The 16,707-nt window shown below is 31.8% G+C and overlaps 1 protein-coding gene across 1 annotated transcript in view; it reads left to right on the forward strand.

The window, feature by feature from the left end:
* The window catches only part of LOC129226523 (serine/threonine-protein kinase OSR1-like), a gene marked incomplete at its 5' end in the record, with an annotated part of 204,431 nt that extends 194,181 nt beyond the window's left edge, over window positions 1-10,250 (forward strand). Inside the window, 4 exon segments of the mRNA XM_054861132.1 lie at window positions 2,395-2,447; window positions 4,227-4,295; window positions 5,245-5,306; window positions 9,999-10,250. Of these exon segments, the coding sequence (XP_054717107.1) occupies window positions 2,395-2,447; window positions 4,227-4,295; window positions 5,245-5,306; window positions 9,999-10,079 (265 nt within the window). The 3' untranslated portion in view covers window positions 10,080-10,250.
* Window positions 10,251-16,707: the final 6,457 nt, after the last annotated feature.

The following is a 16,707-nucleotide window of genomic DNA, read 5'->3' on the forward strand; positions in this document are numbered from 1 at the left end:
CATCCTCCTCGATATCTGCCAAAAACGTACCGTATATACTCGCGTATAAGTCGAGAAATTTTGTCCAAAAAATGAGATCAAAGGAAGGGGAGTCGACTTATACGCGGGTCAAATTTTCCGAAAATTTTTTTTCCGATCAACGAGAGCTGGGAAGCTACGAGAAATGCCGATGTGCGGTTACAGGTAGTCGCTGATAAGTTGCTAGTGTGAAAAAGTAAACTTATTCAAAAATAATAACTAAAAAAACCTAAATAATACACATAAGTAAAGATAATTTTATTCCTCTTTATTAAGGATCAAATCAGCAATTAACAAATATCGTGAAACGTATTAAAATATTTATCGTCAACAGTCACGCCATTCAGACAGAGAGTGCGTTCGACGAGCACGACCGGGAGCGACCGGTTAGAACGACGCGGTTAGTAACTGGTTACTAACCGGTTGACCGGTGAGGGTAGTCGAACGCATCCTTTGATATCATTGACGATTCTGCAGCCGCCGATGTATAGGATGACGCGGTGATGACGGAAGCGGACTTTAATGAACTTTTTTTTTGCGTCTGACAAGGAATCCGAGTTTGAAGGCTTTTAGAAATGTTTTCCTATTTAATTCCTATTTTATTTGTAAATAAATGTGTTCATTATTTTGAAATTTCTTTGAAAATAATTCGCGATGTTTTTGGAAAGTATGGGGGTCGACTTATACGCGGGTTTTAGATTTTTCTGGATTTTTTCTCTGAAAAAGGGGGGGTCGACTTATACGCGAGATCGACCTATACGCGAGTATATACGGTACGTTTTGGAATCATGCCAACGACGTCAAACACGTGCTGCGCCGAAAGTTGCATGCTTCGTTTGAGATTTCAATCTTTTTGCATCCTGAAAGTATTTCAATTATTTTTAATATTGGGTGTTTTTTTACTATGTACTACCTTATATCTGCTTATTTTATTCGTCATTTCAATAATATTTTTATTTCTTTAATTTATTTTAGAAAAAATGCAAAACTCAATCAAAAAATGTGGCTTAGCACCCACTGTCTCGAATTTTTTTGTAACTTGGCATGGTTACTTTTTTTAAGCATTTAAGAAAGGGTAAAAAAATATCTATGGTGAATCTCAAATGGTTTAGGCTTTACAACCTGTTAAAAGTTTTGAAATTTCATGATTAAATGAGGCAGCTGCAAGTTGTTCTTTTTATTCCAAAATTGTATTAGGAAGTTTTCAAAAACAAATTTTGGGTTCAAATGCAAGGAAAAAGATAAGCAATCGTTTATATATATATAAAAATTTTCAATTCTTACTATGAAAAGTATGTTCTACCACATAAAGAAATTTTAGATTTTTCTCTCTGTTGTAAATTTTTACTTTACAAACAGATCTAATTTTAAAATTTATGTTCTCACTCGTTTAACACTATAAACTCAAATGTTTTTTTTTAAAAAAAATGTATTTTTCTCTAAAAAATATGAAAAGTTGACACTATTGTGTGATGCAGCCAAGATTGACCACTGGCTCCCCCAACCTTATGTTCAAGGACTCAAGGGTTAGAAATTGTTGCCTCTTTTTCAAAATTTAGATTTATTTAAGAATCAACACTCTTGCAAAGAAATGGTACAATGCAGCAAATTGTACAAAATTATTATTCATACTTAATTAAATACGAATTACCTTTACAACTGGAAAAATGAGCCATTTTTGTTGAGTTTTTGAATATCCTGGCTTTCAGGTTCTATTGATGCGGTTTTGGATATCATCCCTTTCACGAAATTTTTTTTGGATATCATCTCCCTTTTACGAAATTTTTTTGGATTTCCTCCTTTTTGCTCTCTGACCACTCTCATCCCTGACGGCCGGAAATGGATGACTCTATTATTTTTTAGCGATGTCAGCTTTTGCAGAAGCCGAGTCTCATTAAAATGAGTGGAATACGCGCATCAAATTTTTACTTTTCCCCCTTATTCCCATAGATTCGTCTTATCTGGACGTTTGAAAATCCCGTGCAATCCGTGGTTGGACAGTAGTCATGCTAAATAATTTCTAAAATATAGCAATTAATTCATCTTTATGTAAGCCTCTTTTTATCTTATTTTCCTATTAAAATAAGAAAAATCCATATATACAGTTGGCTCTCCTGTTTAACGACGCTCTATTTAACGATTTTCTTTATTTAAAGACGACTTCTCAGGGTCCCGGATGCTCCACTGTTTTAAAAGCATTCTATTTAAGGACAATTTTTTATGGTCCCTAGAAAGTCGTTAAATAGAGAGCTAACTGTATAATTAAATAAAAAGCAGGTATCACAAAGCTTGTATCTCTTCTTAATATCATTTTATATTATTTATTTTGTTGCTGTGTATTGAATATTTGTAATAAGAGACTTATTTTTATTTCAGAAACCAAAAAAGGGAGTTAAATGACATAAGATTTGAATTTGTTCCTGAAAGAGGTAAGCTTAAAACTATCCACTTTATTTATAGTAATAGAATATAGTGTGCCTAACTTTTCTAAAATGTTTTCAGTTGTGAGAGGCTCGGTACTATATTTTGGAAGTCAGAGAATTCTCTTATTTTCTGTAAAAAATTAAACATTGAACTATTTTTGACTTGCGCAAATGCAGGGATTATTTTAGCCTTTCTTAAAGAGATCTTTTGAAAATTGCACATACAAGTATGTTACATGTAGCAAGTCGAATTTATGACTATTTACATGTTCATTTTTGGAACGTTATGTAGTTTCCACATTGAGGTTTTTCGAAGTTGGCTGGCATGCATAATGTTGCAATTAATATTATGTTTGATAAAAATGAATCAAACAGTCATCTTTTATTTATTTAAAAATAATTAGGGCACGTAAAAATCAATACTTTTAGTACGACAGAATAAAAGAAAATTGTTTTCTGTGACATTGATTGTTGAAAAGGTTTATTGTTCAAAAAAAATTTTTTTTTAATTTTTTGTATGTTTTTATGCCTAACTTCCCAGGGGAATATGCAGTTCAAATTCACCTGTTACATACGTTTCTTACAAAACCAGCGATTTAAATCGCTCAAGTTGATTCTTTTTTCTCATTTATGTACTATTAATTGCTGTGACTGATTATAAACTCTGCTGTGTACAGCTTGCTGTGCCAAACAGAGCACACTCATAGCATAACTCGATGGGTTGAACCATGACCTTGAAAATGTTTACTTTTTCCCGAGTTTAGTGAAATGATTTGTGCTGGAATACTTTCACAAAACTACCTTAAAAGTAACTCAACTCTGTACCAATAAATCTAAACTAAGGTGTCCACTAAGTGGTAGAGTGATGCATACTAATAAATCTTCTCTATTATCCCCCCTCCCCCCCCAACTGAACCCCCCTAAAATCATGGCTCAATTTATCAGCCACACCATGGATCAACATTTGTTTAAAAAGATATGTACTAAATTCGATTCTACATTTTTTATAAATCTCCCTTTTTGAAACCAAGTGTTTGGATTTTTTTTAAAGCTTCTTTTTGACTACCTAGTTTTTCTTTAGATAGATACATAAATATTCATTTATTTTATCATTCCTTCTTTAATCATTTCGTTTTCTTTATTTACTTTTTTTTTTTTTTTTTGCAGATTTGAGAGCATGTATAATTATTTTGACTACACAAGGTTTTCAGTAATAATTATGCATTTTTAAAGCAATTTTCTGGAAAACACAATGTTTTCTTCTGTGCAAATTATATCAGTAAAAAAAAAAAATTTAAGCATCACTTTAATACAATTAAACAAAATTTTGAAGTCCTTCTGAGATGGTACTTTTTGAATTTCATCATGACTGAGTTACTTCCTTTAAAATCACTTGTAGTGCTGTTTATGTCACTGACCTTAAAAGTTTAACTTTTGTTTTAATTTTTAACTTTTTTTTTTCTTTCCAATTATAATATTCTCTTCCTTTTCGTACAGAAAAATAAAGTTTTGCAACAATGAATCCTTTTAAATCCGTAACTGTTCTTTTCTATGCTTTAAGTTCGCTAAAGCAGTCAAATTGAAATGTGCTTCTAAACATATATTTAGATCTGTTTTAACTTTTGTAAATAAACTTAAATGATACATCTAGTAAAAGACTAACTTCTGAAAGTTGTCATGCAAAAGATACTGTATCAATCATAGTAGTAAAGTTCATTTTTATTTTAATTTATGCATGGAGTTCTATGTGACTTTTTAATCAATTTGCTTTTTTTTTTGACTTAGATACTGCTGATGGTATTGCTGCAGAGCTAGTAGGCGCTGGCTTAGTAGATGGCAAGGATATAATTGTTGGTACGTTACTTTTTAATATAAAAAGTATTTAGAGTAATGGATAATGATATTTTTGTCTCTTTAAGGAAAACAATCCACTTGGAGAAATTCTTGGAACTACCTTAGTTTCTATTCTTCTCGTGATATTTAATAATCTAATTTCCAATTGTTGTCAATGTAATAGTTAGTAAAAGTAACAGCAGCTCAGCATCAATGATGAATTTTAAAAGTTGTCCCTATGATGCACACAGTAAGCACTTATGAAAGGGTTTTTTTTTTTAAGTATTAATTTGCTGATTCTAGAAAATATACAAACCTCTGACTGCTGCAACCTTTGAAAAACCTCAAAATTAAACCTCTTGGTATCTGCTTCTCTTTATGACCGAACTTTTCAAACATTTTCAGAAAGACTTTCAACGCAGTAGATCTTTCATCAAAGCGTCTCTTGTTGTAGAAAAAACAGTTTTGTTTTCCTATACTTTTTTGTATTATTGCCTTATTTCTATGTGTTTGTAGTAAATGAAATCTGCATACAATATTTTTAGTACAAATTTATGATATTGCCTTGAAAACAAAATTTTTTACCTTGAAAAGTACTTGAAAAGTGCTTGAATTTTTTTCTGCCTAAAGGGTATGAACCCTGGTTAAAGTTTTTTATTAAGTCTGACCTTTAACGTAAGAATTGTTTCACCATGACATTTGTTCAGAAACTGGAACTTTATAAAACTTGATTTGTTTTTGAATGAAAGTTTTACTTTGTTGAACTGAGCAAGAGCCTGTGATCACATGATTTACTTGCTTTTCATATGAAGAAAACCACTTAATGTAATTTCTTTTTGTTTGTCATTTGAATTTTATCATTATATTTCTTAATTGTTCATTTGAACATTTGAACCTTTTTTTTTTTTTTTTGTTGCTCAAGTAGGAAATATTTTTTGCTCTTCCTAATTGTGTTTGTCTCCTTTTTCAGTTGCCGCCAATTTACAAAAACTAGTTGATAATTTATCACTAAAGACTGCAGTATTTGCCTTGGTAAGAATGATGTATTATTTATAAGATATTCTTTGCAAATTTTGGAAAAATTTTTATCTTGTAATTATACATGTTTTAATTGTTTATTGCTATAAATCGAGGTTTTGTTTTGTTTAAACCAGGTTTTTTTCAGTTTAAATCGGGTTTATTTGGTTTTAACACTATTTGTGAGAAAAACAATTTTATTTTAGGAAAATCATGAAGATTTTATAAGTTAATTGTTAAGAAATGTTTAATATTCATATTTGTACTTAATTTCTTCGTAATTAGTTTAATAATTAACAGTAAAGTATCTTGTAATTTCATTTCCTCATGTGTAAAGATTTCTATAGGAGAATATTGTTTGAAAATCTTTAACTAAAAACTATAAAATGTAAATGGGCCTTGGTATAAATAATCAAAGAAATAATTTACCGTGATAGTTCAGACAATATTAATTACAAATAACCAAGAATAAATTCTTGTAAATTAATTTCCTCATGATCATAGCCATTTACAACAAATTAAAAAATTTAAATTAAAATCACGGATTCTTAAGCAGGACAAGTATTTTGCAGTATCTACAAATGAATCACAAGTCTGATGTACGTTACAGAACTTTCAAAATAAAAGATTTTTTTTACAAAAGTTGCAAATCATGTAATTTATTTACCTAATGTATCAGTAACAACAATTACAGAAACAGGACAAGTTAGGGTTTAAGAAAATCATTGTTTTCCATTGTAGACATTATTTTTCTTGGTGTAATTCATTTAGGAATACAATTTTTTTTTAATCAAAGAAAAAAAATCATTTTGATTAAAAGTCTCAGTATAAAAATACTCTTTTAACATATTTTAATAGTGAAGACTGTCATAAAAATTAATGTTTATTAATTCTTGAAACCATTCATGCATTAAGAGACATTATTATTTTTTTTTTTTTTATATGAGCACTGAGTTACGTGAATATTTTCCATTTTCATAATCTTTACTAATAATAAAGCTGAAAGTCTCTCTGTCTGGATGTCTGTGACGCGCATAGCGCCTAGATCGTTCAGCCGATTTTCATGAAATTTGGCACAAAGTTAGTTTGTAGCATGGGGGTGTGCACCTCGAAGCGATTTTTCGAAAATTCGATGTGGTTCTTTTTCTATTCCAATTTAAAGATCAAAATTATCATAAGATGGACGAGTAAATAACGAAATTATAATGTGGAACCGTAACATGAGTACAAGCCAACTGGCGAGAAAATTCACCATACATTATTTGTAAATATACAGGCGAACCAAAAGACCTTTTAATTTTTCTATTACGGGCAAAGCCGTGCGGGTAGCACTAGTTTTATATATTTTATTTTTTTGCTCTGACTGCATCATCTATCTAGGATGCAAAAAGTGTGCAGGTATAAGCCCAATTTAATGCCCACTCTAAGTGTTCTTGGACTTCTTTAGTTATTTTTTTTCTCGGGTCATTTAAATATTAAGATTTATATACGCTATGCATCGCTTCAAAGGTGCATAATCTACCTCATTAAATCTTAAGTAATCAAGCAAATTTGGTAGTAAATGAAGTTTTGGTTCAAAAATGCTTTTCGAACTATTTTGAAATGGAAAAGACTGAAAAATAATGCTAGTTGAATAAATTTAAAAAAAAGCTACTTGGATTTTTTCCCCATGTAATTTTAGAAAAACTTAGTTGGTCAGCCTTGCATATTTATGTACCTAATAGGAAAGCTGCATTGATTTAAAAAAAAAGAAACAAAAGAAAAACTATTTAGCAAACTTGCATGACCTTGGAAAATGTAAGTTTCTAAATTTATCTTATCTGTAATACATCAATAAAGCTTTGCTAGATACTTTGCATTAATTTGATTTTACTCTTTGCAATAATGTATAAAATTTATGAAAGCATTTGCATAAAAACAACGAAGTTTTTATTTAAAAAAAAACTTTTTTCAATAAAACCACATTTTGTTTTTTTTTTAAATTATTTTTAATACCTCTTGGTTTAAACCAAAAAACACTGCCATGAACCAATAATTGTCATTCATTGTTAGCTTTTTAATGAGATGGAGTTACATGTGGCATACTTTCCCAATGTCATTCATACTAAATCTTAGGGTTTAACATCCTTGCTCTACATAGGACTTTAAAACAGTTTTCTATAGGTTCAGGGGTCGAAGTAGTCCTATATATCCTATATTTCCTATATTTTCAAAAAAGGCATCAAAATCGTCCTATATTTCCTATATTTTTCAAAAATGTCCTTTATTTCCTATGTTCCCGTTTTATACCAAATATATCTTTTAAAAAGAACAGTAAATAAACTTTCTGACATCGGATTTTTCGCTGAAAGTACCTGCCCAAACGAATTTCAAATTAAAGAACTCAACTGACTAAATTCTGCTACAGGCATCATCTCTCATTGGCTACAGCAATGTGACGTCACTCTATAGTGGGTGGAGTTTCGAGAACTAATGCTGAAGTTGGTTTTAGAATTTTGCATTTGGGGGGGGGAGGGGCAACAGCCGTTTGTTTTGTTTTCCATCATGGTTTTCGTTGGTATATTTTTGCGTTCAATGCATTTTCTGATCTGAATGTTCTAATGTTCTTTTTGCAATCTTTTCTTTTTGTGGAATTTTGGGATCGTGGAATGGTTAGTTCCTTATGATGTTAAAACGTAGTTTGTTGTAATAAGTGGAAATATAATGGCAAAATCACATCGCTTAACAGCATTTCGTGTGGAGTTGTTGAACCAGGAGGACATTAATTCTACAAATTTTGGTGCATGGTGCACTAAAGGAAAAGATGATTTTACCGCTTTTTGCCGTTTTTGCAACTGTTCAGTGCCCATAAGCAATAGTGGATTTTCGCAATTGAGGCAGCATGCTAAAACATTCAAGCATAAAGAAAACTCTGAAAAGCGTCAGAAGGATCCTTCTCAAGCTCTGTTTGTTCTTAATACAAGCGGTAAAAGGTTCAGTTTAGATATAAAATCTAAGAGCAGTGGAATCAGTACTTGGGTCATGAGTGAGGAAGAAAAAAATAAAAATTATCTTTGTTCAAATTTTGTTTTAGTTATTTAGTCTATAAAGTACACCTTTTTCAAAAAGTATTCTTTCAACTACAGGAAAGTCATTATAGATGTAAGGTATTTTGTTTGAGGTTTTTTTTTAAACAAAATCATTGATAAGAATAACTGAATAATATATGATATGTATTATTTCTTTTTTTATTGCATAATTATTCATATAACGTGTCCTATATTTGTCCTATATTTTTTGTGGAAAATGTCCTATATGTGACAAGTCGGTCACTTCTACCCCTGTAGGTTGAATATGCAACAATGAGCCATTTTAATGTGTGTGCCAACTTGTTATTAATTCTTATTAAAGGCCCTTTTTTGGGTATTTTTAGTCCTTTTAATCCCTTCATTTTGTTTAAATTAGTGTGTATAGTATTACTCTGTATACAGGGGTGCCCCTCCCCCAAAAGTAACACCCCCCCACCCCCAAGAAAAAGAAGCAAAAAATACCCCTCAAAATAGTCGCCCCCCTAAAAATTTCAATTGCGCAGTCTTGCGCCATGACACCCGCCCCTCAGTGGGGGAAGGGAGAAGGGGCAACCTGTTGGCCCCAGCCTGAAGGGGGCCCAATATTTTTAAAACAGGGCGTGAAATATAGGGGTAAACAATGTGGACGGGGCCTGGAAAGGTCATTTGTGACAGGCCCCAAAATTTCTGTACACGCCCCTTTCCCCCCTCCCTCTAGGTGGGCCCCCCTGTGTATATACAGCTGTCTGTTTAACCAGACACGCTACCTTTCCGCAGAAACGCAGATTTCCGCTTTTTTTTTAACCTTCAATTTCATCATTCCTGAGATTGATGCAGATTTGCATTAATATTTTTTAAGGGGGGGGGGCATTTTTTTCCTGAGTAATTTGAGTAATTTGCAATATGAATTTTTGATTTTTTTTTTATATGTATCAAAAATATCGGTTGGTGTTCATTGGGTTTGTGGACAATTTCTGCAAATGTGGGTGCACATGTTAAAGGAAACTTAAAAATAATTTAACACTGCTTTTTCATTAAAAAAAATATTCAGTGTTCAGGCATAATAAATTTTAGAAAAAAAAACCTATTTAAACAAAAGTTTGATTGTATTTATGACTGTAAGTCCATTACCATCTGAAGTTTCTAAAATCTTTGAAAAAATAAAAATGGGAAAAAAATGTAATTGAATTTGAAAAAAATCAATGTAAAAAATATATAAAAACAATATTATTTGAGCTCCCTGTTTGAAAGCATATTAATTACTCTCAAATGTTTATTTTTAACGTTTTATTTGTTATGTGTAAAGTTCAGCTTTTTTCTTCATCAAGCTGTAGCATGTCTGGTTTAACGACGCTCTATTTAACGACGGCTTTTCACGGTCACAGATGGTCCACTATAGTGTTAAAAGCGTTCTATTTAAGGGCACTTTCTACTTAAGGACCATTTTTTGTGGTCCCTTGAAAGTCGTTAAACAGAGAGCCAACTGTATATGTATGATTTATTTTCTTTTCGGAATGGTATAGAAGGAAATACCTTGTTGTTTGATCGCCGAAGAAAAAACTTATGAACCTTTATGTAATTTTTGAAAAAATTTCAAAGTGTTGATTCTGTGGTCGGACTGTTTCCCATATAAAACTCTCTGACGATTCTTCTTTTCCAGAATCCTGGCCCCAACCCCAGCGAGGTCCCTGACGAGAAATCCCTGGTGGGCTTCGCACAGCTGTCCATAGCCGCCGAGTAGCCCCCCCCCCCCCTTCACCGCTGCCTACTCCTCACCCCCCGTGTGGAAGAAACTCTGTGAAAGGACTTTACTATACATATATATATAGATCATTATTTATGATATGAAGATTGCCAATTTAATATATATTTTGGACTATCTACAATCTCGTGTCTGCGAGGACCGTGATTTTTTTTTTTGCTCGTGGGGCAAAGAGGCCCCCCCCCTGAGCCTTAGGGTGGTTCAAAAATACATGTTTAAAAAAATAGTTTCTACTAGGTAACAGGACACCCTCCATATTTTTAGACTTGTCGATAGTAATATACTGGGAGAATTTTAGCTCCCTATTTCACCCCCCTCCCCCAAACTTCATTAGTATGAGGAGGGGGGGGTTAAGAAAATTCATTGAATTGAAAAACTATGCTACATATTATAATATACATTAGTAATATGCATATACATCGCGATAAAATAATTACAGCAGAAGACCGTTATGATGCCGGCCTATATAACGCAATTTTCTATAAAACACACAACTTTTCAGAAGTAAACAATATGTTTTGAAGTTTAAAAAATCCCTCTGTTTTGCTTTGCAAGCATTAAAATTGTAAGGCAAATCAAATTTTGAAATTGTTTTATCATCTTTCCCTCGTAATTCAAAGCTTTTGAGAGAAAATTAGTACTTACAGTAAATAGAAAATACCAGATGGCTCTTGAAAATGCAGCTGTTATGCAAACCATGATGCTAGCAGAAGTGCAGGATTTTGATTGTGAAACGTATTTATTTGTGAATAACTAATTGTAATATTGGTGCTTTAATGTATTGCAGATAAAGCTTATTCTGAAGTACTAATTTTATACATATAAAATCTGAGTATCTATCTATCTATCTATCTATCTATGTCCAAGCTTCTTCTCCCGAACGACAGTGAACTGACCATCGAACCAGGTATCGATGGATTCGTCATCTTCCCGTCTTCATGTTTGGCTATTTAACATAATCCTCCGATAATAATTAGCAGAGAGATCAATTAAAAACTTTTAATTATGACTCTTAGATTTCAAAATAAAATCCATATTTTTCGAAGGCTTTCCTCCATTCAAATTATTATTCAGTGCTTCAACTCAACTTTCCGGATGAACGCTTTTATTAAAATTTACAGCGTGAAGAAAATCATTGAAAAGAAACATCTGTTGCAATTTTTTTTCTCGAATATAAAGAAATAAAATTAGGCTTTTGTTTTAAGGCTTTTCCTGTAATCAGGGTGTTTAAGTTGTTTACTTTTCGATTATTTTGCCGTAATCTGCAGCAAAATTTTGCTGTTTTTTTTTTTTTTTTTTGTTCAAGCCTGATTGTTAAATACGCGTCACATGACATAACTTTCATTTTCGAGGTGGACCGTGCAAAGCCGGGCGACGCAGCTAGTATATAGATATTTTCTGAATATTAGTTGCCAAATTTGTGAAATGATTTATGTAACGCAAAAACCTGTACAACGCAAAAGCTCTGGTCCCAAGGTGTGCGTTATAATGGTCTTCTACTGTATTTACAAAAAAAAAAAAAAAAAAACTGAGGAAATTAATTTTTTTCTACATTTATGACATTTTCTATGGTACAGCTAATGTTAAATGGAGGGCTCATTGAGCACCCTCTTAAAATTTGCATAAGAAGCTAAAACTTTTACAGCTTGATACTTTTAAAAAGTCTAAAAAAGGGGGGGTGTCCTGGACTCTGGCTGTAAAAAAGTTTTTTTAACCACCCTACTGAGCCTGTATCCGGACCAAAGTAGCGTGGATGCTCGGGCTGGTCGATGCATCGTGACCTTCACTCGACATTGATGTGCGCTCTGCGTCAAAGTATCCGCTTCGAATTTCTTTCCGAGGCATTGGTAAGACTCTAGACATGGTAGTTAATTTACTTGAGCTTTGTTCGGGTATATATTGAAAAATATCTTTTAACTGCTGAAAGCTTTCGCAAATTATCTTCCAGGGTTCGTACACTCCTTCAAAACTCCTACAAAACTCCTTCTTTTTTATTTCAAGACTACCTAGTCTTCTTCTATGACAGTAACTTAAAATACTTCCATTGACACAACTTACCTTCATCACAGGGGCAAAGGTATAAGGGCGATTTTGATGTAGTAATTTCATATATTTATTTTTTCATAAAGATGTGATTTACAAATTGATCATCTTATACATATAAAATCTGAGTATCTATCTATCTATCTATGTCCAAGCTTCTTCTCCCGAACGACAGTGAACTGACCATCGAACCAGGTATCGATGGATTCGTCATCCTCCCGTCTTCATGTTTGGCTATTTAACATAATCCTCCGATAATAATTAGCGGAGATATCAATTAAAAACTATTAATTATGACTCTTAGATTTCAAAATAAAATCCATATTTTTCGAAGGCTTTCCTCCATTTAAATTATTATTCAGTGCTTCAACTCAACTTTCCGGATGAACGCTTTTATTAAAATTTACAGCGTGAAGAAAATCATTGAGATGAAAGATCTGTTGCCATTTTTTTTCTCGAATATGCTCAGGTAAAATTCTTGTTTTTGTTTTGAGGCTTTTCCTGTAATCAGGGGATTTAAAATGTTTACTTTATGGGGGTTTTCCGCAATCTTCCACAAAATTTCACTGACTTTTTTTTTTTGGTTCAAGCCTGAGTGTTGAACTCGCGTCACTTGACATAACTTTTATTTTCGAGGTGGACCGTGCAAAGCCGGGCGACGCAGCTAGTAGAAGTTATAAAAGTTGAAGGTAAAAATATTATTAGATGACTGAGACATATCATAAATAAAGTAAACCATGCTTAAATGGTGCTTGGCTGTGCTTTTCTCTCCACCACACTCTCATCTGCAAAAGTCGTTTTTTGTAATTATCATTTAAATATTTAGAAATACATAAGCAGATGTACTACGTTAAAAAGTGATTGTGTTAAAGAAACAATTGTTTAGCAAATCACAGTTATGATATTGTAACGTCCCCAAGTGATGTCATGCCTTGAGAGGGATGGAGGGGTTCATGAAATTGTGACAAGGGGAAGAGAGAGAATGACAAAAAGTAACATCACGCAGTTATTATAACAGTATGTTTATAAAAATATGACATGTGACAAGAGGAGGAGTAAGATAGAGTGTGACACTTTGTGACAAAGAAGGTAGGGGTCAAACATTTGAAAAAAAAAAGTGTGACATTATTTATGGGCAGCCCATTAGTACTCCTTCAAAATCTCATTTTTCTCCTTCAAAACTCCTTCATTTTATTTCGGAAATTGAGTACGAACCCTGTCTTCATAAATGAAAAATATCGAATTTTGTTTCAATGGGGGTGTTTTCTTGTTTCAGAAGTAGTACTCTTAGTCGATGAAATCAATAGCGCAAGCAAAAAGTCAGAAAAATAGAGCCAGAAAATACTTTTATTTTCCCCGACGTTTAGTTTTTAAGTTAATTTTTTGTAACTCCTAAAACAATGGTTACATCAGAAGTGAAAACACCCATCTTGGATACGTGGTTGTCTTTTCTGGCAAAATATGGCCTTTCTGTTATTTTTCGCTCTGCGCAATTATTATCAGCAGGAGAATGGTTAGTTAAATAAAATATTCATTTGACAAAGTTTTGCAATATCCTGAATTTTTGTTCTGGTAACCCTAGCCACTTATTCCCTTGTAACATCAGCCGCGAAAATGAAAACAGCGACTAAGCAATTTTTGAAGAGAAAAAAAGGATTTCTCCCCATGTTTTTAACTATGTGTTTTCAAAAAAAAAAATATATTTGGAAAATGGGGGAAACAACCCAATTTAAATGACCAATTGTATCTATATTTATTTTAATGAATTATTTTTGAAATTTCAGCCATAAGTTGTATTTAATTTGATTTATTTAAATATTAAGTGAGCATTTTGTCATCAATTGTAGTGATTGTGTTTTACTATCAATTTTCCCACATCGCAACGCATCACCGTGTGGGTGATGTATCACGATGTATGAATTTCTACATCGTCCAGCCTCGATGGATGCATGTATGCGTGTGATATCAATTTTTATTGCATGACAAGTTTGCGAACGTTTTCTTTTCTCGACAAATTCTGGTTTATCTTTGCGATTTGTCTGGATTTTTCTCCTTGTTTTCATGACATAATGTAAAAGATTTGGTGCTGCAGTTGGTATTTCTTTACAAAATGATTTTTCCTTAAAAGAAACAAAAATAGAGCAGTGGAATCTCTGTGATCGGGATGAATAAAATTCAGCTCGACTTTGAATATTTGGGTGCAAAAAGTAAAATTTTCTTCTATTTTAAAGACAATTTCACCTGTAGTGAAAAATTACATGATGGTCATAAAGTCTTTCTCCAATTTTAGAATACTTAAATCAAAAAACATTGTAAAAAATGTCTAGGCTTGTTTCAGTATGGTACAAAGAAATTTATCAGATTTTTGTTTAACATTAAGTTTACCAGTAAAGTTCTGTGTGAATCGGTAGCTTGAACATTGATTAGCCAATATTTCTTTATTATTCAATGTGCTCGCTGTCACATTTGATGCACTGATGCTCTGTAATTCAGGGTTCAAAAATATCATATTTTCGAAAATATCCGATATTTTGATATATATCCAATATTAATAATAAATGAACAATATTACTATGATTAATATTGATTTTATATTTAAAATACTGTAGTGGAAAAAATAAATATCGAAAGTATCATGATATTTTCTAAATAAATATTGGATATATATCGTGATATATATCATGATATATATTGGCCAACCCTGATTTTTTTCTTTGGGGGGGGGGGGGGGGTGAATGCATTGTTTACATCCACTAGTTAAAAATTTAAAAACAATTTATGTTGAGTTTTCTTATGTTGCTCACATAAAAATTTTATAACTAAAATATCAATAGTGAAAAAAAAAAAAGAACTTTCTCAAATGTGGTTGCAATATACTTTAAAGACTTTATGCCTAATTATTTATCAGTTTTTGTTCGATAATTCTTATAATTAGGGAAAGACTGACCACTCATGATAATAAAGCCCATACACAGGAGAGGTTTAAGGGTTGCGGACAACCCCAAATTTTAGCACAAAGTTTTCTTTTTTTGTTCCATATTTGTTCTCCTTCCAGTTTTGCCAAAAATTGCAAACTTTCCATTTAAGTGATAATTTCCACAGATGTCGTTTTTTTTGAAGGTGAAAATCATTGTGCAATGTACTTTGTTGAAAGTATCTTGAAAATAAAAATGACAGAATCCTCCTCACACACACACAAAAAAAAAAATTTTTTTTTCTTCTCGAGCTTTGAAGTTTGATTAATGCGAGCCATCTTTCACAGAATGCTTTTATTTTAATAAAGTGCTAAGTAAAATGGCACTTTAGTTTTATTGATGCAGAGGATGACATTTTTATTATTAATTTAATTGACATAATAATGCCTTGCGGATTTATTATTGACTTCCGTTTTTAAATGTGTGTGACTTAGAATTTGTTGTACTGATTTTTTTGAAACATTGATTAGTTTTCTCTCAGTAATCATCTGTATGTCCATCCACATTAGTAAGGTTCCACTGTTAAATTTTTTTAAAGATTTTGGAAACTATATCATTGTAAAAAAAAAAAATTTCATTTTATAATTTGCATTCATTATCTGAATAAAATACTTTTTTTATTTTCTAATTACATGCAACAAAGTTTGTAGAATTGATTTGTTTCAGTTTCTTCCTATTTTGCGTGTCAATTTGTAATTAGTCAAATTACTTTTTGTTATAATGAACTTTCTTATCTTAATGTATTTCAGGAAGCTAAACGTTAAATTTTGCAACAATTTTACAAACTTTAAGAACGATAATCCCTTAACACATAAAAGTTTCATTCTGGGAAAATGTTAAGACTACCCCCCACAGTAAAAAAAAAAAAAAATTATGTTTTCTAATTCTTTTAGTATTTTTCATATTTTTTATGAAAATCTGTCACATTTTAAAGTTTTACAAACAAAATTCATTTATTATGGTTTTTTTTTTCAAACATTTAGTAAAATTAGAGAGGTTTTTCACAAAACTAACAATTTCCTCCAAATTTTAGTAAAATTTCTCCAAATTGTGGTAGTTGCGACACAATATCTGGATTATTTAGATAGTAAACTGGCATTTACTATTATCATTTTTGTTTTTAGGTCCCCCCCCCCCCTCATCAAATATGACACACTATTCTCTGCATCGCGTTTTCCTGAATCCGTGTTCCAAGAGGCTGGCGGATATTACTACATTGAAAGTACATAATTGTAGACACATGTGTTTCAGTATTACAAGGAACCTTTTTAGTAAGACAAAATGATGTGAGCTAATGAATGAAAAGATATTCAACCAAAAGTCTCTTGTCAAATTATTTTTCATTCATAAGTTCACATGATTTTACATTGAAAAAGAGTTTCTTGTAACCCCAATTGAGTTGTTGTATTGCTATTTTGTGGTTTTAGCATTTTTTTTTTTGGTTTTAAAAACATGAGTATTAGAACGAATGTTAAGGGATTATTGTTATTTTGTTGTGAGCTAATAAAAACGTATGCAGGCATCAATATGCTTCTAACTTCTCAATCGTCAAAGCCGCAGAGAAGATTAACCTAATCACATGTATTGAA

Source organism: Uloborus diversus, chromosome 7, assembly GCF_026930045.1.
Source record: "Uloborus diversus isolate 005 chromosome 7, Udiv.v.3.1, whole genome shotgun sequence".
Classification (NCBI taxonomy): domain Eukaryota; kingdom Metazoa; phylum Arthropoda; class Arachnida; order Araneae; family Uloboridae; genus Uloborus; species Uloborus diversus.